This window comes from Leuciscus leuciscus, assembly GCF_965113295.1.
Source record: "Leuciscus leuciscus genome assembly, chromosome: 6".
In the NCBI taxonomy this organism is placed as follows: Eukaryota; Metazoa; Chordata; class Actinopteri; order Cypriniformes; family Leuciscidae; genus Leuciscus; species Leuciscus leuciscus.
In genome coordinates this window covers 3,557,357-3,582,067 of record NC_138730.1, presented here as the reverse complement: position 1 = coordinate 3,582,067, position 24,711 = coordinate 3,557,357, and the positions used below count along the sequence as shown (strand labels likewise).

Genomic DNA, 24,711 nt, shown 5'->3' with positions numbered 1-24,711 from the left:
GTAGCTTCTGCATGTTTCTGACAGAAGTCCCAATGAAGAGTCCGTTGCAATAATCCAACCTGGTGGAAATAAAAGCATGAACAAGTTTCTCTGCATCCGGAAGAGTTAAAAGAGGACGTAGTTTAGAGATATTTCGAAGATGGTAATAGGAGGTCAGCTGCGGGTCAAACCTAACCCCTAGGTTTGTAACTGAGGAGGAGAAAGTAATGGCTTGGTCGTCCAAGATGAACTGAGATACGGGAGAGGAGCGGATCTGGTGCATGGTTCCAACAAGTAATGCCTCAGTTTTACCGGAGTTTAGCTGGAGGAAGTTGCTTTTCATCCATTCCTTTATCTCCAGAAGACATGTGTTGAGCCGCGACAAGGTTGTGGAGGGGCTTGGAGCAGTTTTAATATAAAGTTGCAAATCGTCCGCATAACAGTGGAAGGATAGTCCATGTCTGCTGATGACAGAACCGAGGGGAAGCAGGTATAAAATAAATAGGATAGGGCCAAGAACCGACCCCTGCGGAACACCACATGTACAGACTGATCTCATGAAATGGCGTATGTATGACACGCCAATTCGTATTTCCATTTTTGGCGTGTTATCAACACGCATAATCGATTTTCATCGTGTTTATCAACGCCGGTGACTTAACGTTACATTACTGTATATATAAATATATATGACCTACCCCAACCGCGTCCCTAAACCTACCCGTCACTGGGGTTAATACCATTTATGAGTGTTCCCCTACCATCCTAGGAAAAAAAATATTGCTCCCCAGATGTAGATATACATTTTGCTCAGTTTCGCTCGGACATTTAACGGCGTACACATACACGCGGAATCACTCTGACGTTTAACGGCGTAGACATACACGCAGAAGATGACGGTTTGTTTCGGCGTGGACATACACGCGGATAGCTCAAAATGCGTATAAATAACACGCCACTTGACTTGAAAGTGGCGTGTATGTTTACGCAAAGTCATGATATCATGTTGACATGTAACAGGGAGCAGCCTGGACTCATATTCTCCTAATATAACTCGTTCAGTCCTGCCAGAAAGGTAGGACTGAAACCACTGCAGTGCTGTTCCCGATAGTCCAACTGTATTGTGGAGGCGGTCCCGTAGGATGGCATGGTCAACTGTGTCGAAAGCGGCTGTTAGATCGAGTAGAATGAGCAGCGATGGTGATCCTGAATCAGCTGCCACGAGAAGGTCATTTGTCACCCTTAGCAGAGCTGTTTCAGTGCTGTGGGCCGAACGAAAGCCTGATTGAAATACCTCATATAGGTTATTGTGTTCTAGATGGTTATGAAGCTGAATGGCGACTTCCTTCTCCAGAACCTTTGACAGAAGGTGAGGTTGGAGATTGGCCTGTAATTTCCCAGGACCTCAGGGTCTAGGGTTGGTTTCTTAAAGGGATACTTTACCGTTTTTTCATATTAAACTATGTTATTCCCTTAACTAAGACGAGTTGATACATACCTCTCTCGTCTCAGTGCGTGCACTAAATCCCTCTGTCTTGCTGCGAAACTTTGTTAGCCCAGTTCATTTAATATGGGCCAAGCAGAGAAGCTACCAAACACCTCCACGTTTTCCCTATTTAAATACAGTTACTCGCGAAGTGTAACTCGACCTAGAACGGTGACACAAAACAAAACGTTGCGCTTTTCTAAGCGTGTAAAATGGATAACTATTTTGTATGGCGGAATACCATAGCAAGTGCTTGTAAGCACTTCGACTTCGGCGCAGTAATATCTTCACTCGTGAAAAATCCTCTCACCGGCCCCCGTTCCCTCTAGTGAAGATATTACTGCGCCAAGTCGAAGTGCTTACAAGCACTTGCTATGGTATTCCGCCATACAAAATAGTTATCCATTTTACACGCTTAGAAAAGCGCAACGTTTTGTTTTGTGTCACCGTCCTAGGTCGAGTTACACTTCGCGAGTAACTGTATTTAAATAGGGAAAACGTGGAGGTGTTTGGTAGCTTCTCTGCTTGGCCCATATTAAATGAACTGGGCTAACAAAGTTTCGCCGCAAGACAGAGGGATTTAGTGCACGCACTGAGACGAGAGAGGTATGTATCAACTCGTCTTAGTTAAGGGAATAACATAGTTTAATATGAAAAAACGGTAAAGTATCCCTTTAAGTATCGGACGAATGACAGCAGCTTTAAGGGCAGGAGGGACAACGCCTGTTTTTAGTGAGAGATTAATAAACTCAGTGATAATTGGGCTGACACTGGGAATGAGTGACTTGAGCAAAACAGTCGGGATGGGATCCAAGATGCAGACGGATGGCTTCATTTTATTGATGGTTTCCTCAACATGGCTCTGCTGAACCTCGGTAAAGTACGGAAGGACTGTCAATCCACCGGACAGAGGGTTGGAGGACGGTGGAGACAGTGACAGAGAGCCAGATATTGAAGAGCGGATATTATTGACTTTAGATCTAAAAAAGTCAATGAATCTGTTGCATCGCTCCGCTGTGGTTTCAGTGGATAAAGAAAGATGAAGTAGGCTAGTATGAGTGTATACTATGTATACTACTATACTATGTGAATATTATGTTTCATGTTTCATATTATGAATAATATGTTTGTGGATTGAGCGGCTGGATCCCTTCAGTAAATGTTCTCTGCACGCGTTTGAAAAGCAAAATGCGCCAAACAATAGGCTTCATTTTTTTTACTCCAAATGTTTATTTTCGTTATTACATTATGAAATGAGATTGAAGTAACATATGATAATCAATATATTTTTCTCTAGTGCAGTGTTACTGAAGAGTTCCTTTTTAACGATTTATAGGCTATTGTTATTATTATTTTATGCAGCACAGCACATAGCTTATGCCTACAAGGCACAACAAACCTGGTGTTAATTATATATATATCCTGGTGTTTGTATATAACACCATATATATATATATATTTATTATAACAATATATATATTATATACAAACCTGGTGTTCATTTTATATATATATATATATATATATATATATATATATATATATATATATATATATGGCTGGGCGATATGGAGCAAAAAATATATCTCAATATATTTTGCTATAGCTCGATATACGATATATATCTCGATATCTTTACAGGAAAAATAACCCCCCAAAAACTACTGCAAAAACAAATACCACAAAGTCTTTTTTATTGAAGTGCAAAGAGGTAGGCAGTTCATGTAGGAACAAAGTGCTTCTGCGACATTTAAAAAAAAAAATCCCTGTAAACAAAAATAATAATTTAACTGTAAAATAAAAGAAGAAATAATACATATTGCCTTCTTTTCATTCAAAAATAAAACAACTCAACTCAACTCAAGCTCATCTTTGCATTAACTCTGTTGTAGCCATCAACAAATAGCCAAAAAACAAGTTTGTGTAACTCTTTTGCTAGAAGCTTTGGTTGGCACCAACTTTCGGCATTCACGGCAGCAGACATCTGAAGTATCTCTATTAGGGGTGTAACGGTTCACAAAATTCACGGTCCGGTTCGATACGATACACTTGTGTCACGGTTCGGTACGTTTTCGATACAGCAAAAAGAAAGAAATGCCAGAGAAATTTCCTTGATTTTATTTTTTTTATTCGTTTTTTTTTATTAAAACTAACATCATAAAGTATGATTTTTTTTTACTTTGAGCAATTCTGGAGGTATAATAGACTCTTCTTAGGAGCATATAAAACAAAACAGCTCCTTGGAAAAAATGAAATGTAATATTGTAGTAGTTAAACAAAGGTTTATTTTAGTTCAGATTAACATTTGAGGGCAGCAATGTATTCATAATGTCAAAATAAAACCGACGTAATGTTACTTGAAGGCATTATAGCCTACTATTCCTGCCAAACTTCCATGGTTGCAGTTAGTGTTACTACAGTAAATCCATGGTGAATGTTGCTGATCTGTGGACACTGGATAGTTCATTCATGGCACAATGTTTCTTCCAGGTTTCCACGTCAGCGCTGTTTGATCCGTTAATAACGGAGAAATGTGAATGTTTCTCACTAGATCTCGCAGCGATGTTATTACTTCTGTGGCGAATTCAAATGCTTTCTTTACTGGATCTCTTAGCGCTGTGAAGTAACAGTGTCGCATGATCACGATCGGCTCGCGCTGCACTGGTCCAAACTGATAAACGGTCCTTCAACCACACAATAACGAGCAGTTTCGTTCCGCTTGCATTACGTTTGCCATTTGATGTTGGGCAATGTTGTGGTCGCGCCGGCGTCTCTTACATTATGAGGCTGAGCACGCTTGCCACACGCAACGCGCCTACATGATGTTGAATGAGACAACACGCGAAGGGAGCGGGAACCAAAGCAAGGAGGCGGGGGCGAGCACACACAGCACAGAGAAGGCAAACAAGCAAAGTGGCGAAATCTGAATTAAATATAAACAATATATCGATATATACGATATGTCAAAATCCATATCGTCTTTAAAAAATATCTCTATATATTTTAAATATCGAGATATCGCCCACCCCTATATATATATATATATACAGTATATACACTCACCTAAAGGATTATTAGGAACACCTGTTCAATTTCTCATTAAAGGGATACTTTACCGTTTTTTCATATTAAACTATGTTATTCCCTTAACTAAGACGAGTTGATACATACCTCTCTCGTCTCAGTGCGTGCACTAAATCCCTCTGTCTTGCGGCGAAACTTTGTTAGCCCAGTTCATTTAATATGGGCCAAGCAGAGAAGCTACCAAACACCTCCACGTTTTCCCTATTTAAATACAGTTACTCGCGAAGTGTAACTCGACCTAGAACGGTGACACAAAACAAAACGTTGCGCTTTTCTAAGCGTGTAAAATGGATAACTATTTTGTATGGCGGAATACCATAGCAAGTGCTTGTAAGCACTTCGACTTGGCGCAGTAATATCTTCACTAGAGGGAGCGGGGGCCGGTGAGAGGATTTTTCACGAGTGAAGATATTACTGCGCCAAGTGCTACAATTTGCACGAGCTCACCAAAATTGGACAGTTGAAGACTGGAAAAATGTTGCCTGGTCTGATGAGTCTCGATTTCTGTTGAGACATTCAGATGGTAGAGTCAGAATTTGGCGTAAACAGAATGAGAACATGGATCCATCATGCCTTGTTACCACTGTGCAGGCTGGTGGTGGTGGTGTAATGGTGTGGGGGATGTTTTCTTGGCACACTTTAGGCCCCTTAGTGCCAATTGGGCATCGTTTAAATGCCACGGCCTACCTGAGCATTGTTTCTGACCATGTCCATCCCTTTATGACCACCATGTACCCATCCTCTGATGGCTACTTCCAGCAGGATAATGCACCATGTCACAAAGCTCGAATCATTTCAAATTGGTTTCTTGAACATGACAATGAGTTCACTGTACTAAAATGGCCCCCACAGTCACCAGATCTCAACCCAATAGAGCATCTTTGGGATGTGGTGGAACGGGAGCTTCGTGCCCTGGATGTGCATCCCACAAATCTCCATCAACTGCAATATGCTATCCTATCAATATGGGCCAACAATTCTAAAGAATGCTTTCAGCACCTTGTTGAATCAATGCCACGTAGAATTAAGGCAGTTCTGAAGGCGAAAGGGGGTCAAACACAGTATTAGTATGGTGTTCCTAATAATCCTTTAGGTGAGCTCTGTGCTGCAATATATAGCAATATATATATATATATGTATATGTGTGTGTGTGTGTGTGTGTGTGTGTGTGTGTGTGTGTGTGTGTGTGTGTGTGTGTGTGTGTGTTTGTATTCTGTACATTTTAAAAAGCAATTTTAACCTGAAAAATCTAAAATGTATTCCCCAAATCGTGCAGCCCTATAGTTTCTCTTGATATCAGTATGTTCACTTTTTTTTTGTTTTTTTGTTTTTTCAGGGACCAGATGCTCCACTGAGGAGTCTTCAGCATACTTCAACATTCACATAAGTCTCCGTACATGAACATGGTAAAGTGAAAAATCAAACACCAAGGAAATGAAAGGTATGTACTATGTTTCAGGAATGGCACAAAGGTGTGTGACTGGTTAAGTCTCTGTCTTTAGTTCAGTGTGTTAAATAATGTGCTTTTTTTGTCATTTGTTGTGTATCTTTGGATTATGTTGTGTTGTAAATAAATCCAAACAATCAAAAAGCCATTCTTTCTTAAATCTCCTCATTCTTTGTGCAAGGTTGCTCAGAATGATAGGGCCTGATAGCTCCTAATAGGGCCATTATGGGTGGGTCTTTGTCTTTCTCAGGTGTGAAAGACATTAAATATTCATGATGTCCACGCCTCTTCGCATAAAGCTTTCTCACACAAAACATGTCTTGCAAATTTTAAATCAATGTATTGTCTTATCTGAATGAGTATGCAGGATGATTTTCACATAGTTTTGGAGCAAATATTCTAGGCTACGTGATACAATTTTTAAAAGTCTTATGAAGAAATAATCAGTATGGGTTTCATGACCTTATTTCAGTGACATTTATTTATTTATTTATTTTTACAAACCACGCATAAATGTCATTATCTCAAAACTACAAACTTTTACATACATGCTGCTGACATATTATTGTAGCAGAGTTTGTGCTAAATACAGTGTAATCAGACTTTAGCCATGAAAATGTCACAAGTAACAGAAATAAACACAAATGTCAGAGCATGTCAGAACACCTCCAGGGCCCAGAAAACACCTCAGACCCCAGAGGGTTAAATCCATGCCCATAAGTGTGTTTCCACTTCTCACAATATATAATGTGGCAGGTACTGAATTTTCACCATGTCGTGCAGACGTCTTAAAGGGATAGTTCACTTTGAAATTAATTTTTGGTATGTTTTAGCTTACCTCAAGGGCATCCAAGATGTAGGTGTCTTTTTTTCCGCAGTAGTTTCAATTTTAATATTTTTAGGTCAAACCGTTCTTGTCTGTCAGTCATATAATGCAGGTCTATGGTCACGGTCTCAAAACACAAGCACAGAGTCCAAATTAAAACAATTCCCCGTCGTCCAAATTAAACAATTCCCCATCGTAAGTACACATTGATGGCCTAAGACACGAAACGAGCGGTTTGTGTGAGAAAACGAACAGTATTTATATCGTTTTTACCTCTTATACGCAGCCATGTCCAAGTGATCTGATCTGACGTGTACGCAGACTGGTGCATAGATATATACACTAGATGTCGCCTTAAAGACATTCGTTCCAATGAACTGCCGTAGACAAGGCGACATCTAGTGTGTATATATCTATGCACCAGTCTGCTTACACGTCAGATCAGATCACTCGGACATGTCTGCGTATAAGAGGTAAAAACTATATAAATACTGTTCGTTTTCTCACACAAACCGCTCGTTTCGTGTCTTAGGCCATCAATGTGTACTTACGATGGGGAATTGTTTAATTTGGACGACGGGGAATTGTTTTAATTTGGACTCTGTGCATGCTCTTTGAGACTGTCGGAAAGTCTTTTATTTCCTGTCGTTTTATTTTAAAACTGTAGTGATGTCATTTCCTTTCCGAGCGCATCACATCCTCATTCCCGACTCCGCATTCTGTGGGATGGTGGCTCTCGTGTGCGTAACCTAAGCGAAAACCACACACACCCTCAATAATAAAGTTTGCTGGAATAATTTCTCCGTGCCCTTCTCTCTGACCGGAGCCCTGTCAAAGGAAACTGTCAGACCAGTATTATCCCCTTCAGAGTGTCCCACTCTATCACATGGTCCTTCGAGCCGGATCTGACAGCTTTCTGGAGACAATATGGAGCCAGGACAACCATCTGCAGATCCAGCAGTGCGTTCTCGACCCCAGCGGGAGATACAGTTACCAGCATCCCTTGCAAACTTTGAAGTTGGGTACACACCTAGAGTCACAGTACTTCCTTCCACCGAAGCTGAGGAACTCGGAGCGGCAGCCCCAGCTCATGACATCCCAATCCCTGATCCACTTTCACTGCCATTTGTGAGAGCAGGGTCATGTCGATCCTTGGTATCTTCTCATCGTAGCAGACCGAGATCTCGAGCCAGTGCTGCCTCATCAACCAAGAGGTCCGTTGCAGATGGGCTATCCGAACTACAGAGTGCCATGTTGGAGGAACAGGTCAAGCGGATGGAATTAGCAGAAGTGCAGCGGCAGATTATGGAGCAGACGCTAGTGGACGAGCAGTGTACTCTTCTAGACAAAGAAGCCAGAGACGCCCTTGATGAGAAGGAGGAACTTCTCAGAGAACAAGAAAGGCAGAGACGTCGACTGGAGGAGAAAGCAGAGATGGCATACAAGAGTAAAGAGGCTATCACCAGGCATCAGATGTTGCGACGGCGACTGAAAGAGAAAGAGATGGAATTGGCGCAAGCAGCTCTTATCACGTCTTTCCTGAAGGAAGAAGGAATTAAGAGTCCCAGTTCCTCCAGGCCCCTCAGTGAATGTGAGTACAACCTAAGGTCCTCATCAGAAGCTCAGACTCTCCTTCTCCACTCACAAGGTGCACATGGACTGCTCCATTCTACTCCATCTATTCATGTTCTGCCACCAGTCTCCAGTGCAGTCCTTAGTCCACCTGTCTCGACCAGTCTTCCATCAGTCCAGCCCGCTCCACAAGTGAGTGCTTATACTACTACTAGTATACTCGCCCAGCCACAGCCTACGTATATTACCATGCTTCCTCCTCCTGCAACCATCAACCCAGCTTCGCAGTCGGCTCCCAGACCAGCCGTGAGTGCAGTTACCTCACGTGCTCCGCCACTGTCAGTAGAACAGTATATGGCCCCACTTTGCCAGCCACAGATGGTCTATAGCCAAGCCCAGGTCCAATATGTGCCTCCACCTGTTACACCTTTACAGCCAGTGCTATCAGCTGCTAACACGCTGTCCTATCCTTACCCCGCCATGCCACCTTCTCCACGACAGGGCACAGCGCCTCTAGATTACAGGGCAGCGCCGGGTACAGACCTCATGGAGCTCCTAGTTGCCACATCTTATGGCCTTCCTAGACCTACTCTACCTCACTTCACCTCAGGTAAAGAGTCAGACTTTGCCCTGCTCAAGATGGCTTTGGATAATCTGCTCAATACACATGCTCACCTCACAGAGCAGTTCAAATATCAAGTCCTCCTCGATCACTTGAAACTGCCAAGCGCCTACAAGCTAGCCCAAGCCTACATGCACGATCCAAAGCCGTACACCTCAGCTCTCCAGGCTCTCCAAGATAAATATGGGCAACCGCGTCAGCTCGTGCAGAGCGAGCTGGGTGCCATCTTAAACTCACCTCACGTAAGATCTGGAGATCCAGAGGCATTTGACAACTTTGTCCTATCAGTACAAGGTCTAGTCGGCATGCTCCGCTCCCTCGAGGGTGAGAATGGCTATGAGCTGCGATGCGGCTCCCACGTCGACAGGCTGCTCAGCAAACTGCCTACTAACTATCGAGACGGGTTTGTGGAGTATAGCATAAACCGAGGCATCCTGAGGACCGGCACTGATCAGACTTACACGCTTGAAGACTTCTCTGTTTGGCTTCAGTTAAAGTCACAAGCAAAGCGCATTTCATCTCGAGCAGCTCTGATGTTCCAAGACCAGCCTAAGCCAGTTAAGGGCCAAAGGAAATCCCAGGGTCCTTCATCCAACGTGTTTTACAACACTGAGAGCCAAGCTAAGGTAGCCCCTCCAGATCCTGCTCGCAGCACAAAGACACCCAAAGGTAAACCCAGTGTGAAGCCTTACTGCCCGTACTGCGACGCCCGTGAGCATTACCTCAGCTTATGCCCCAAATTCAAAACGCTCACTCCATCAGAGATTTCTGCCTGGATTAAAGAGAAAGGCTGTTGGAGGTGTGGCAGGAACCATAAACCTGAGGCATGTACTCTCAAGAAGCCTTGCCAAGTGTGCAAACAGCAACACCTGACCGTGCTCCACGAAGTGTGTTCCCAAGAGGCTAAGAAAGTGTTAATGGTCAGTGCTGCTCCCGACACCATATACGTTGACCGTCCTAGTCGTCCGCAGAGAGTCATGTTGAAGCTAGTTAAGGTGCGCCTGTACAATGCCGAGCACTCTCTGGAAGGTTTCGCTATTCTGGACGACGGATCAGAGAGAACCCTCATCCTTCCCTCAGCCGGACTGCTGAGGGAAGGATGAGGGTTCTCTCTGATCCGTCTCCATTTAGCCAAAGAGCCTGAAAGCTTGCCTTTGCGTACTGTCCGCCATGAGGTGATCCATCTACAAGGAGCCGCTGTCTCGTTCGACATCTCCCCAGCTCATTCTCCCAAACAAAGGTACCACATCTTTCATGCCTTCACTGCTGGTGAGCTGAGCCTGTCTGAACATAGCTATCCTGTCAAGTCACTCATGCGCAGATACTCCCACCTGCAAGGTCTTCCTCTGCCGAAGGTTGACAAGGTCCAGCCGCTTCTGCTGATAGGCTCTGACTTTCCACATCTGCTGCTTCCCAAACAACCGGTCCGAGCAGGTCCTCCTGGGAGTCCTGTAGCTGTGCGTACTGCTCTTGGTTGGACATTGCAAGGCCCCGCCAACCTCAACCTCACTGGTGAGCACTCTCATTGCTACTTCACCATGTTTCCTAACTCAGAGCTGCAGCGGCATGTTGAACGACTGTGGGAAGTTGACATAACCCCGTATGCCAACGCCAAGACTGTGATCCGCTCCAAAGAAGATCAGCAGGCCCTAGAACTGCTGGAACAGCGCACAGTCAAGGTAGAAGTGGATGGAGTAACAAGGTATGCTACTCCACTACTGAGGCGCAAAGCTAGCCTTACGCTCTGGGCTCCAAAGCACACATTGCTCCCACAGCTACGGAGCACAGAACGCCGTCTAGCCAAAGACACTGCTCTAGCCAACACCTACTGTCAAGAAATACAGAAGCTTGAACAGTTGGGCTACGCCAAACCTCTACCTCCTGACACAGTAGACAGCTCCACAGAGTCCTGGTATCTGCCGCACCACGTTGTCCACCACAACGGTAAGGCGAGGATTGTCTACAACTGTTCCTACCAGCACAACGGTCAAAGTCTCAACAGTCAACTGTTGCCCGGTCCGACCTTAGGTCCTACTCTCCTCGGTGTACTACTTCGGTTCCGAGAACACAGTGTGGCTATCAGTGGTGACATCAAAGCGATGTTTCATCAAGTTCGCCTGTTACCAGAAGACAAGCCCCTTCTCCGTTTTCTCTGGAGAGGTATGAAGAGGGAGGAGGAACCAACGGTGTATGAGTGGCAGGTTTTGCCATTCGGGACGACATGCAGTCCCTGCTGTGCCACATACGCCCTTCAGCGGCATGTGAAGGATAACAGCAGCGGTCATGAGGACATCCTACACCTTGTGGAGACTGCCTTCTACGTCGACAACTGTTTGACCAGTGTCACGAACGCTGATGAAGCCAAGACTATTATCAACCGGATGCGTAAACTGCTCTCAGCTGGAGGCTTTGACATCAGGCAGTGGGCCAGTAACACCCCCACAGTTGTTGAGCATCTTCCATTGGAAGCGAAAGCAGCAAGCACCGAGTTGTGGCTCTCTCAGCCTCGACAAGATCCCGAAGAGCCAGCCTTAGGCCTTCGCTGGAACTGCCTTTCCGATCGCCTTGGGTACCGCCACAGACCAGTAGAGTATTCACAGCCAACTCTGAGGAACATCTATAAGGTGATGGCAACACAATATGATCCCCTCGGATATCTAATTCCATTCACCACACGAGCAAAGATCCTGATTCAAGACCTGTGGAGAGTGGGAGTTGGCTGGGATGAACCAATCAGACCAGAGGCTCTGCTGGATATCTGGACACAATGGGAGAGTGAACTAATCCATCTTCCACAAGTGGAAATCCCCCGATGCTATGTCCCATCAGTAGCAGACACTGGGCCACCCAGACGAGAGGCACACATCTTCTGCGACGCCTCTGAAAGAGCCTACGGGGCCGTCGCTTACCTCCGCACCCAAGACAATCAAGGTGAAGTCCATATTGCATTTGTGATGGCTCGGTCACGAGTGAGCCCTCGCAAACAACTATCCATGCCACGCCTCGAACTGTGTGCTGCTTTAGCCGGAGCCCAGCTGGCTAAAGTCATTATGACAGAACTGTCACTCCCTTCCCAGCAAGTCACTCTCTGGACTGACGCGATGACAGTTTTGACGTGGCTCAATTCCGACTCGTGTCGCTACAAGGTCTTTGTAGGAACTAGAGTCGCAGAAATTCAGGAGCTCACTGAAAACTCGACCTGGCGGTACGTCAGCACCACTGACAATCCAGCCGATGACCTTACTCGCGGCAAACCCTTGCTCGAGCTCAGCCAGCCGAACCGGTGGAGCCAAGGTCCACCATTCCTCCGACAACATCCAGACTCCTGGCCAGTGCTTCAGTTAATAGAAGCCCAAGAAGCTGACGAGGATGAACTTCGGAAGACATTGTTCTGCGGAGCCACCACCTGCTCTCCGACCACGATACTCAGGTCTGATATAGACAACTGGGACAGTCTTCTCAAGGCTACCCATGAGAGCCTTCACGGGGCGGCTGATGACCAGAGCAGCCCCACCATGACAGCAGCTGACGTCCAAACAGCAGAGCTACATGTCCTCAGACAAGCCCAGAGTGAGTCCTTCCCTGAAGAGGTGGAAACTCTTGCTGCTGGTAAGTCCATCTCGAGACTGAGTCGCCTGCTCATGCTTGCTCCAGAGTATGATGAAGCTGTTGGCCTGGTGAGAGTGGGAGGTAGACTACGCAGAGCAGAAGATCTTGACCCAGATGCGATGCATCCTATCATCCTCGATCCCAAATCTCATGTCACGAAGCTGCTCATTAAGAAATATGACGGTGAACTGCTACATCCTGGTCCCGAGCGGGTTTTCGCCGAAATGAGGAGAAGATATTGGATCCTCTGGGGAAGAGAGTCCATCAAGCGTCATCAGCACGGCTGTGTTGAATGTCAGAAATGGCGCGCTACTCCAGTGGTCCCTCAGATGGCAGACTTACCCCCTGCCAGACTCCGCTTATACAAGCCACCTTTCTGGTCGACTGGAGTCGATTGTTTCGGCCCCTACAACGTCAAGGTGGGCCGGCGCACAGAGAAGCGGTGGGGTCTGATTTTCAAGTGCATGACGACGAGCTGTGTGCATCTTGACCTACTGGAGAGCATAGACACTGATGCTTTCCTGATGGCTCTCCGTCGCTTCATCGCCCGCCGCGGCAAGCCATTTGAGATCCTGTCTGACAGAGGAACCAACTTCCGAGGTGGAGCTGCGGAGCTGCAAGCCAGTTTTGCCGCTTTAGAAGTTCCTCTTCAAGAACAGCTGGCCAGACAGCAAATCGAGTTCCGTTTCAACCCCCCTGGGTCTCCACACTTTGGGGGAACGTGGGAACGAGAGATCAAGTCGATTAAGTCAGCTCTCCAAGTCATCCTTCAGGACCACACCGTCGCCGAACCTGTGCTGCAAACTGTGCTGATTGAAGTGGAGGGAATACTCAATGCTAAACCGCTTGGGTACATTTCCTCCGATGCTGCGGATCCAGATCCCATCACACCAAATCTACTCTTGATGGGACGCTGCGACGCATCACTCCCACAGGCTGTCTACGCATCTAGTGACCTTCTCAGCAGAAGAAGATGGCGCCACAGCCAGATCCTGGCGGACCATTTCTGGTCCAACTTCATCCGTCGCCACCTCCCGGACCTTCAGAAGCGGTCGAAGGACACAGACAATCTGACTGCTGGCCAGGTGGTGATGGTGATTGATTCGCAGCTACCCAGAGCTCAGTGGCCCATCGGGAGAGTGGTGAAGACCTGTTCAGGTTCGGATGGACGAGTCAGGGCAGCTGAAGTCAAGATCAAGGGACAGACCTACCTACGGCCAGTCGTGCGCCTTGTGCGGCTGCCAGCCTGGGAGGATGAAGACGGCGCCAACTAAGTAGACTTTCCTTTGGGATTCAAATTTATTGCTAAATTTGGGGGCGGCTATGTCGGAAAGTCTTTTATTTTGACATCAGGCAGTTTTATTTTGAAACTGTAGTGATGTCATTTCCTTTCCGAGCGCATCACATCCTCATTCCCGACTCCGCATTCTGTGGGATGGTGGCTCTCGTGTGCGTAACCTAAGCGAAAACCACACACACACACCCACATATACCTATTTGTACACCAATGCCTGTACCCAAACTTCAATAATAAAGTTTGCTGGAATAATTTCTCCGTGCCCTTCTCTCTGACCGGAGCCCTGTCAAAGGAAACTGTCAGACCAGTATTATCCCCTTCAGAGTGTCCCACTCTATCACAGAGACAGTGACCATAGACCTGCATTATATGACTGACAGACAAGAACGGTTTGACCTAAAAATATCAAAATTGAAACTACTGCGGAAAAAAAGACACCTACATCTTGGATGCCCTTGAGGTAAGCTAAAACATACCAAAAATTAATTTCAAAGTGAACTATCCCTTTAATACATCCCAGCACTGGAAGGTCATCTTTTGAATATGTGACAAGACGCACATCTGACTGTTCCAAGGGTAGTTCAGAGAAGTATTGCTTTATATATATATATATATATATATATATATATATATATATATATATATATATATATATATATATATATATATATATATATATATATATATATGCTCTGGAAGCAAAGATACGGATGATCCAGTATCAACAATTAGTTCTTGCGTCGTAGTACCAGAAAATGTGCCCATTTCAATGTCATTCACAATTTTGTTTGCAGCAGCAAATGTGTTAGTCATGTACAAAACAGTCAGTTCAGGGACTTCGATTTCTCTGATGTTCTGTCTTTATCCAGAGCAGCACACTTTTGCAAAATGTCCCATTTTACCACACAACTTACATGTCTTATTTAAAGCAGGGCACTGCTTGGAATTTGCCAAATGGCAGCTGGAATCACAGCGATAACATTTGCGTGCAGAATGGCTCTGGGTTTTACCTTGTGTGGTTCTACGCATGGTCGTTTATTTTTTTTCTGACATATAGCCGTTGAACTGGTAAGTCGGCAGGTTTTGCTAATTCACTCGCATTAGCCATGGCATTTTCCACTTGAACGGCCACTTGTACTGCTCTGTCTTAGGTCAAAACCGCTTCAAGTAGTAAGCGTTTCTCCACAATTTGATCTCTTAGCATTTCATCTTCTTTGTCACCAAATGCACATAATGACACCATATCAATATAAGTATGGCCACATACTTAAGTATATTTTCGTCATGCCTTTGCTCCCTTTGACGAAATTTATGTTGCTCAGCAATGACATTAACTTTCGGTACAAATTGCGTTCTGAGAGCCGTAAGAGCAGATGCATAGGTCGTACCGGTATTAGGAAGAGTGTAGAAAATTCTCTGTGCTTCTGTGCCCAGGCAGTGAAGCAGTGTAGCACGCTTCCGAGTATCAGGCCAGTCATCTCCCTCAGCATGAATCGCCAACAAGTAGTTCTCAAACATTTGCGTCCATATCCCAAACGGAACTGCAGGCTCACCAGGACATTGTAAGTATGTAGGAGGAAGATGAACTGCCATCCTCGTCACCAATTTGTTGTGTTATCACATCAAAATAAATGAGAGCACACCAAGTAGCGAACAAGTCTCTTTAATTTTCATTCTCCATAAGCACAACAACTTCTTCCTCTCCACCTTCCTACTTTCATATCTAGAACAATATCCCCATCTAGTGGACATTTATCAATTAGCAACGTAATAAGAGAACACAACACAATGCTTAACCCTCTGAGGTCGGCAAACGCGCCGGCGCGTTTTGCTGGATTTTCTTCACATAGCAGCACAATAAACTTAAATTACTCCGTCATTTGTGGTCATACAGTAAAAAAAGAAATATAAAAAAGGAATCTGTGAGATGTCTACTTTTGTATGTGTCCACTTACAATCAAATCAAAACATTGTGCTTTTGTAAAATAAAGAAAATAAACAGGGTGTGCTTTCTGCCTCTCCGTCGCGGTGAACTTTTTTTTCTTGAGCACGTCTATAAACTGAAACAAAACTCAGTGAATACTTGTCACACATTTATGAGCCATATATATTTATAAACATTTAAGTGTGTACTTTTAAATGATCGGATTCAAACTGAAAACAAATATTCTCTTTTTAAGTAATTTGTATAAAACCAACAAGATGTCCAGTTTCTCAAACCCTTGCTCATTATTTTTAATTTGACCACGCCCACTCGCGCAAAAGAGATTCACATGCAAATCTCCACATGGAACGCGAACGCCCTCGTTACCTCAAACACAAAGCACCAAACTTCATAAGTCTCTGCTTTTCGTCGAGTTTGAAAGACGCGCCGTGAGCTTACATTGGATTTACCCCCAGAAGAAGAAGAACGCAATTTGAAGACAAGAAAGATGTAAGGTAAGAAATTCTTAATTATATTAGTTAAATGTTATTGTTGCATAAATTTCACATTGCAGTTGAACTGTTGCTAGATATATGGTGAATATTATAGACCTGTGTTTACTGTTAAATACTGTGTTTGTGGATATCTGCTCAAACGTAGATATGTATAATATGGTAACCATAATGTTTCATATTTTGGAGCGCTCTGTGCGTTTCTAGGCTACGTGATACAATTTTCAAAAGTCTTGTGAAGAAATAATCAGTATGGGTTTCATGACCTTTTTTTTTTTTTGTATTTTCACAAACCACGCATAAATGTCATTATCTCAAAACTAAAAACTTTTACATACGTGCTGCTGATATATTATTGTAGCAGAGTTTGTGCTGAATACAGTGTAATCAGATTTTAGCCATGAAAATGTCACAAGTAACAGAAATAAGCACAAATGTCAGAGCATCAGAACACCTCCAGGGCCAGAAAACACCTCAGACACCAGAGGGTTAATGCCTACTGCAAAGTTTTGTTATTGACAGGAAAACACAAAGTCCAGTCGAGTTTAAACTGATAGTGTGAAAACAGACGCAGTCTTACCTGTGTTTCTCTGAGAGACTCATCTGAGAGAGAGAGTCCTTTCCTCTTTCCTCTGACATACTGCAGCTAAACTGACACTGAAAACTGATCAGCACTGCTTTCTGAAAACACTCAATCCTTCAGCATCACCTGGAAATGACACCATTTTACACAGATGAAGAACATCTTATTTAAGACAATAATGAAGAATGCTGAGTTATCATCAGCAACAGCAAAAACAATGTATAAAATAAAGTGAGTTACTAACAAATATATTGACATGTAAAATGACTGAATATATTGACATGTAAAATCATTTCAGATTGTTTAATGAGTTTAACTGACTCTAAATATGAATTAATTAGGGAACAGAAATTTACACTGTGCTGGGAAAACTGAACCCAATTTGTTATATTCTCTATTACAGTATAATATAATTTTACAATCATATTTACCCAATCTTTATTAATTATTGAATTGTTTGTCATTTAATCATTACTTCAAGTTCACAATTGTTGATTTCATTCAAATTATCCTTAAAAAAAGTGTTTGAGTAAAAGTAACCTGAATTATAATATACTGTATAAATAAATACTAATCATAATTGCTATATATGAACAGAAATATTCAGTTTAATAATATCAGATCGTTGTTCATTGACGTTAGGCTTCATCTCTGTCTACTGTAAATGTCTGCTTCAAAAATACTTTAGATTTCACATCACAAAAACAACAGCCTAAAACTGAAGAGGAAATGGGAGAAAACTTTCAAAAACATATTTGTTTTCAATAACCTTTTCTCAATAAAACTTTTTGTGTTTTTTCGAAAGATTGTAATTTCTGGCAGATTCTTTGTCTGTTCGGAGGAAGAACAGCCTTCTGTAACTTCACATTCAAATCACACTTAATATGCAATATGAAGTTCCTAATAATTACAAATGACTTTAATGGAGAATGTATTAAACTTACTTGCAGTCTTGTCCACTAAGAAGAGAATTTATCAGTATTTTAAACTCAGTAACGCTTGTTGTCAGTCCACGCGCGTCGTTCTCAGAATCTCTTCCTGGTCTCGATGGATTGTGGATTAAACACATAAATGGCCGCGAGTGTTATCAGTGAGCGACAGGTTTAGGTGTCAACAGGTGTTGTTACTTCCGTTTTCCTCTTCTTCGTGTGTTTGACAGGAGGGTTTGGAGCTGAACAGTTGCACACCAACACCTACTGCACTGGAGCGGGATATTATACCACATATATCTCTAAATCCTGTTTAAAACCTCTTAAATAGACATTTCATCAGTGCATCTGTTATATTCCCTGTTTCTGGACTATTATCTAAGATACTGGATATTGTAAATGACTGACATCCTGAGGTTTGTATTTATTATACATTCAATCCTTTTGTTTTGTATTAGGACACAAATTATTCATGATTCAAAAAAAGAGCTGGGCGATAGGGCCAAAAATATCATCATAATTTGTTTGTTCACAATTAAACTCCACAGAGTAAGCTACCTTTTAATTTAGGGCCCAACATTTTTATAAATTTTTTTTTAAATAAAAGTTTTTTAAAGTGTTTTTTCCATGTCATCACATTGTTTAGAGCATAAGAAATAAATGTTTTTTTAAAAAAAAAATTTTATGATATTTAATTCATACACTGTAAAACGTTTAACTATTATTTACTCAATTTTTTTGGTGAAACATTTTTACTCAAATTTTTTTTGAAATCAATGAAATATACTGTATGAATTGTACGGAGCCCCTAAAGGGACCTTTGCAAAAAATAAAAAAATAAAGACTATTGCGTGCTCACGAGAAACTATCGCGTGAGCACGAGAAACTATCGCGTGAGCACGAGAAACTATCGCGTGAGCACGAGAAACTATCGCGTGAGCACGAGAAACTATCGCGTGAGCACGAGAAACTATCGCGTGAGCACGAGAAACTATCGCGTGAGCACGAGAAACTATCGCGTGAGCACGAGAAACTATCGCGTGAGCACGAGAAACTATCGCGTGAGCACGAGAAACTATCGCGTGCGCACGAGAAACTATCGCGTGCGCACGAGAAACTATCACGAGAAACTATCGCGTGAGCACGAGAAACTATTGCGTGCGCACGAGAAACGTATCTCGTGCTCACGCATTACAATTTCCGGTTTGCGTTATAGCATCATTAATGCAAATGTGGAAATAGGGATGATATGTACGGAGCTTATTTTTCATAAGATCGCAACATGGAAGAAGAATTTATTGAATTTTTGAGGTCACGGGATATTCCTCAAGATTCAATTGAAAAACTCAAAGAGGATAAGGTAAACTGTGTAACTGTGTAACTGTAATTAATGATCCACGATCGAGGCCTTGTCATGACACGAATATGTTTGTTGCAAATGTATTTATAGCTTACCTTTTCTTTTAGATTAACTTAAGTGTCATTGCGATCATGACTGAAGACGAACTGGCGAAATATATCGTCAGATATGGGGATCGTCTTGCAGTTAGAGCAAAGACTCGCGGCATGTGAAACCACCAAGTCCACTGTACTACATAGATTACGAGACAAGATGCAAAAAGGTGCCACTGCCAGTACATCTGCAAATGACGCGGTTTTATTGAACAAACTTTCAGGAATCGGCAATAAAAATGCATCTAAAGAGACCAGACGCCTGGAAATTGGATGGCTTCATTTTCATAAACAAGAATTTCACCAAGTTCGGACAAGACATGGAGGAGGAACGCGACATCTGACGGTTAAAAAGAACACTTCAGTTGAGGAATTGATGGCGATGGGGAAGGATTTGTTTTTTCCTAAAGGGATTTCTTCAAAAGGTCGCGCTGAAAGCTATACTTTTGAAATGCGTGATTTCAGTCAGACCACTATTCCATTAAATATTACAGTTAATGAACTGTATGAACAGAGTAAACTCAGAATGCTACGCCTGTACTTATGCACAATGGAAATAACGGACTTAGGGGATTCACCACATGTTTTATCAGACTCGTCCTCGGATTTTGCTCTTGAATTGGAAAGAGAGCCAAGAATGGTAAGTTGTGGATTATACAACTGAACAAAATTATGAGCAAATTTTTTTTTTCCCACACACACACACACACACACACACACACACACACACACACACACACACACACACACACACACACACACACACACACACACACACACACACACACACACGTTGTTTTTCCATGTTTTATGGGGACTTTCCATAGATGTAATTGGTTTTAGGCTATATACTGTACTGTATATTCTATCCCCTTACACTGCCCCTATCCCTAAACCTTTTACACACACACACACACACACACACAAACACACACACACACACACACACACACACACACACACACAGTCACACAGTCACACACACACACACACACACACACACACACACACACACACACACACACACACACACACACACACACACACACACACACACACACACAGGCTAAATACAGTATATGTTTATATTCCTATGTGTTCTTTTAATATTTTTTGTTCATGGATCCTTTCAACAGAGAAGGACAACTAGGCGAACCAGAAACGCTGCTAGAATGTCAAGACAGCCTCGTCCTCAGACAAGTGATCCTGTGCCTGTCAGTCATTCAACACCCACTGAAGAGGAGGATTCTGAAGAGGACAATTATGCATCCACTCTTGATCTGCATGAATCTGAAGATTTGGGGTGTTTAAATGACGATCTAGGGCAGCCTGTTGCTGTTTCTTATGATCTAGAACTGGAGGACTCAGAGATCCAGATTGGAATTGCTCATGATAGTTTTGACATTCTGGATTCCACTCTTCCCTGCAGAAGATGGGGATCCTAGACAGGTAGTTATATTTATAATATATATATATATATTTTTAGATCATTTAAACCTTTATGCAGTGGTTCTCAACCTTTTTTGGGCCAGCGTCCCCTATCCATTATCCAGGTCCCTGACCGCCCCCCTCCCCACCACCACCACCACCACCAGCAAAAAAGGGCTAAATGTCTTTATTGAATGTATGCTGATTATCATTCTGTTTTAATAATAATGAGTATTATTCACGTCCGTATTTTCTTCTTATTGTTATCATCATTATTATTATTATTAAATCCGTAACTTTTTGTGGGCTATTTCAAATGTAGCCTACTACAACATTTATGTAATGAGCGAGTACATAATGAATCCATTTTCCAAACCGTGTTTTTGTCTTATCTTGAATCACTAAGGTACACCTATAATACGTGTTTAGGCTATATTGGGACTATTTTAAGGGCCGCGCCGCTTTCAGCTTTCTCCTTGTTTCCACAAGCGCTTATAATAGTGGCGACGCGGTCGGTTGAAAACATCTCAACTTTTCAGAATGCCGCAGACGACAGATGCAAGCCCTTGTGGAAACAAGGAGAAAGCTATAGAAAGCAGCGCGGCCCTTAAAATAGTCCCAATATAGCCTAAAGCTAAATACTTATTATTATTCTATTATACACGTATCGCGCCTATAGCATAAATCAATTTAATTAAAACACAAACATGTAAATTAATAAATAAATTATTATTTATAATTTAAATAAAGTATAGACATTTAAAATTGTTATGTAATTCTTGTTTTATGTTAAATGTTTGCATGTTAAATGAAATTTTTTTTAATTAAATAAACAAAGAACAATAAATTATTAAATAGTAGGCTATTAAAAATAAATAAACATTTGAGACTAATTATTTACGTTTAAAACCTAGTTTAATAAAGCCAACATTTAAAAACATTTTGGCAGTTTTTCTTTATCCATTTAAAAATATTGTTAAAATATGCTATCATAAACTCGTAGGGGCAGCAAATGAACTTCCGACTCTCTCCCATGCCACTCAAAGTAGGCCTACTGCTACTGTAGATATAAGATGGGCTGTCATTGGACAGTAAAAACGACTGTAGACTATGGTCATAAAGCGGTAATGTATCAGCTTGTTTTCATCAATGGTATAATTAATAGAATTACAATTAATTTGGTTTGTCATGATTAATTTGTATTCATAATCAGTAACAAAGAATAAAAATATTCTAACAAGAATAAACACATAATTATGAACAATTAAATTATTATTGTATTATTAATTATATTTAATTATTTTTAACTATCTTGAATCTATCCAAGCAGCACTCAGATGTGATGGTGGAATTAATACATTACCAAAATATGATTACAGAATTTAAATTATCCATCAAATTTAAATTTTCTCATTACAGTCTTGAATTAACAGTAATGCTTGACCAGTAAATTACTTGGTTTCACCACTTTTCAATAAGAAATAATCAAGTAAAGGCCTATATGAAAACTCTGCGAATCACAACAAGCGTATTGGTGTGAAGAGAACACGCATTTAAACCGCATACACACCCGAACTTGACTGCACATCATATTTTTTACATTATTGATACTTTTAATCCTAAATGCAATAGAAATGAACACAACAAACCTGCCTAGTGTCTAACTGCCTCACACAACACTGATGGTGGACTTGCGGTCAGGAGTAGAGCGGCTGCGCACGAATGTTTTTTTGGTATATGAGTGTCACTGTATATGAGTGAGTCATGACAGGGGTATTAATTTAGATATTTATAATGTTTCATGCCAGTTTCAGTGGTACAATGTATTTAAAATTTACAATGACTGACACCACAAACTGACTGGATGTAGTCCTAGCAGATTGGGGGAAAAAATCCCCCCCAAAAAACAATGTTTGTAAAGTCATCTTCTCATGTTCTAATGCAGTATTTTTGAATTCTGCAGAGTCCACCATTAAATGATCAACCCCGTCAGTTAGATGGATTATCTTCTGCAGGGCAGTTTATGGAAGCATCTGAAGAATCTGAGAGCATGAAAGAGATCAAATCTGTGAAGGTAAGAAGGGTCAATGTAGTCAAAGATGTTTTGGAGATCTTCATGGAACCCCAAGTCATGAAAAAAGTCCTGCGGATCGAATTTACAAATGAAAATGCTATTGATGACGATGGAGTCTCACGGGAACTGTACACTGCCTTCTGGGAAGATTTTCTTGCTCAGTGTGAGGGTGAAGAAGAACGAGTCCCAAGACTGCGGCCAGACTACTTGGAGGGGGAGTGGCAAGCTGTTGGAAGAGTGTGGGTGAAAGGCTACATTGATCATGGTGTGATGCCTGTCAGGTTGTCTCCAGCATTTATATTGGCATGTATTAATGGTATTGACTCTGTGGATGAAGAGCTCCTGATGTCCTCATTTTTTAAATATTTGTCTACCTCAGAGCAGTCCGTTGTTGAAAAAGCTGTTCAAGGCAGCCTGGATGAAAGTGATTCAGAAGATTTACTTGATCTCTTCTCACGGATGGGCTCATACCACTTGCCGCCAAAAGAAAACATCCAGTTTGCTATTTTGACAATGGCTCACAAAGTTCTCCTCCAAGAGCCCAAATTTATTATTGACTGCTTCCGAACCATTATGCCGAGTGGCATTCTGAATCTAAACAGACAAAGCATACTGGAAGCATACGAGTCAAAGAAAGCTACATCCAAGAAAGTTGCACAAATGATAAAGCCAGCAAAAGATTTATTGAACCAGCAAGAGCAGCTGACCCTTAATCATCTGCAGCGCTACGTGAAAAACCTAGACCAAAGAAAGCTGGAGACTTTCCTACGATTCTGTACTGGCTCTACTGTCATTTGCAAAGACAAAATCGAAGTCATGTTTAATGGATTATGTGGTTTTGGACGCAGACCTGTTGCACATACATGTGGAGCAGTTCTCGACTTGCCGTGTACATACAACTCTTACCCTGAATTTCGTGCAGAGTTTGACAATGTCCTAAGTGGAGATTGCTTTGCTATGGACATTCTGTAACTGAATCAACTGAACTGAGAACTTGACAGAGTCAAGGTTTTTTTTTTACACCACTGGTTATACTACCGTTACTTTTTTATTGCCATTATGATTTTTTTTGAAGGCGACTTCATTTTGAATTTTTGAAATGATTGAGTGGTTTTAAATGATCTTTTAAGGTTTTAAAGTTAGTTTTCATTTTTATTCTAAAGAGACAGGATCAAATTTGAATTTTATTTTAAAAAAAGACATTCAGTTGAACTGAAAGAAGAAAGTGTATGTCCAAAATAGCTATGCTGTACATGAGTTTATAGTTTGTGTTCATTAATGTTACAAGTCAGTAGCAATTATATAATGAAATACCCTGTTAAATGTGTTTGAGAGCTTCGACTTAGACATGGAGAAGATATATTGTAAATCATTCTGTTTCACTCCTGTTGGGTTGAATGAGGGGGAGATAAGCTTCTTAAGCAAAACTTTAGAAATGTTTATAAAGCAAAACAATGTTTGTACATTTCAGGTAAACAGTAATGAAAATATATTCCTGTTCAATTATAATGAATGGACTGTAATTTTAATTCATTCAATATATCTTGCCATTTTTTTCTTTCTCTGTTTTCTTTTTTACAATTTATTGTAATAAGAACATGGTAAGTTTGAGTAGCCATGTTTGTAAACATTGTTAGATGATGTCATCAGTACATTGTCTGTGTTAAAGTATAATAATCAATAAATTGACCCCAACTGTGTTCTAAACCCCTTACTGTTTTGCATTTGATTCTTATTACATTGCCAACATCCAGGGGGAAAACTAAATATTAACACAAAAAAGTACAAAATATTAAAGGGATTGTTAACAAGAAAATGAAAATATTCACACTTGTTCCAAACCAGGATGACCTTCCTCTGAGAAACACAAAAGATGTTAAGCAGAAT

The 24,711-nt window shown here is 41.8% G+C and overlaps 2 protein-coding genes across 2 annotated transcripts in view; one reads left to right on the top strand and one right to left on the bottom strand.

Moving 5' to 3' along the window:
- Nucleotides 1–18,073, bottom strand: part of LOC309501909 (NACHT, LRR and PYD domains-containing protein 3-like) — a gene marked incomplete at its 3' end in the record, with an annotated part of 371,524 nt that extends 353,451 nt beyond the window's left edge. The window contains exons 1-2 of the mRNA XM_082174165.1: nucleotides 17,886–18,073; nucleotides 16,939–17,067 (exon numbers count right to left, since the gene is read on the bottom strand). Of these exons, the coding sequence (XP_082030291.1) occupies nucleotides 16,939–16,997 (59 nt within the window). The 5' untranslated portion in view covers nucleotides 16,998–17,067; nucleotides 17,886–18,073. The remainder of the gene's footprint in view (nucleotides 1–16,938; nucleotides 17,068–17,885) is intronic.
- A 934-nt stretch (nucleotides 18,074–19,007) lies between these two features.
- On the top strand, nucleotides 19,008–24,331 carry LOC309501355 (uncharacterized protein). The gene is made up of 3 exons (XM_082173404.1): nucleotides 19,008–19,962; nucleotides 20,459–20,771; nucleotides 22,714–24,331. Exons 2-3 carry the CDS (start codon nucleotides 20,712–20,714, stop codon nucleotides 23,794–23,796), a joined length of 1,143 nt encoding a protein of 380 aa, XP_082029530.1. The 5' UTR covers nucleotides 19,008–19,962; nucleotides 20,459–20,711; the 3' UTR covers nucleotides 23,797–24,331.
- Nucleotides 24,332–24,711: the final 380 nt, after the last annotated feature.

Excerpts from the sequence above, each read along its gene's own strand:
- LOC309501355 (XM_082173404.1), top strand. The coding sequence starts at position 20,712 with ATGATAGTTTTGACATTCTGGATTCCACTCTTCCCTGCAGAAGATGGG. Across the intron at positions 20,772-22,713 it reads AAGATGGGGATCCTAGACAG|AGTCCACCATTAAATGATCA; the intron begins GTAGTTATATTT and ends TGAATTCTGCAG.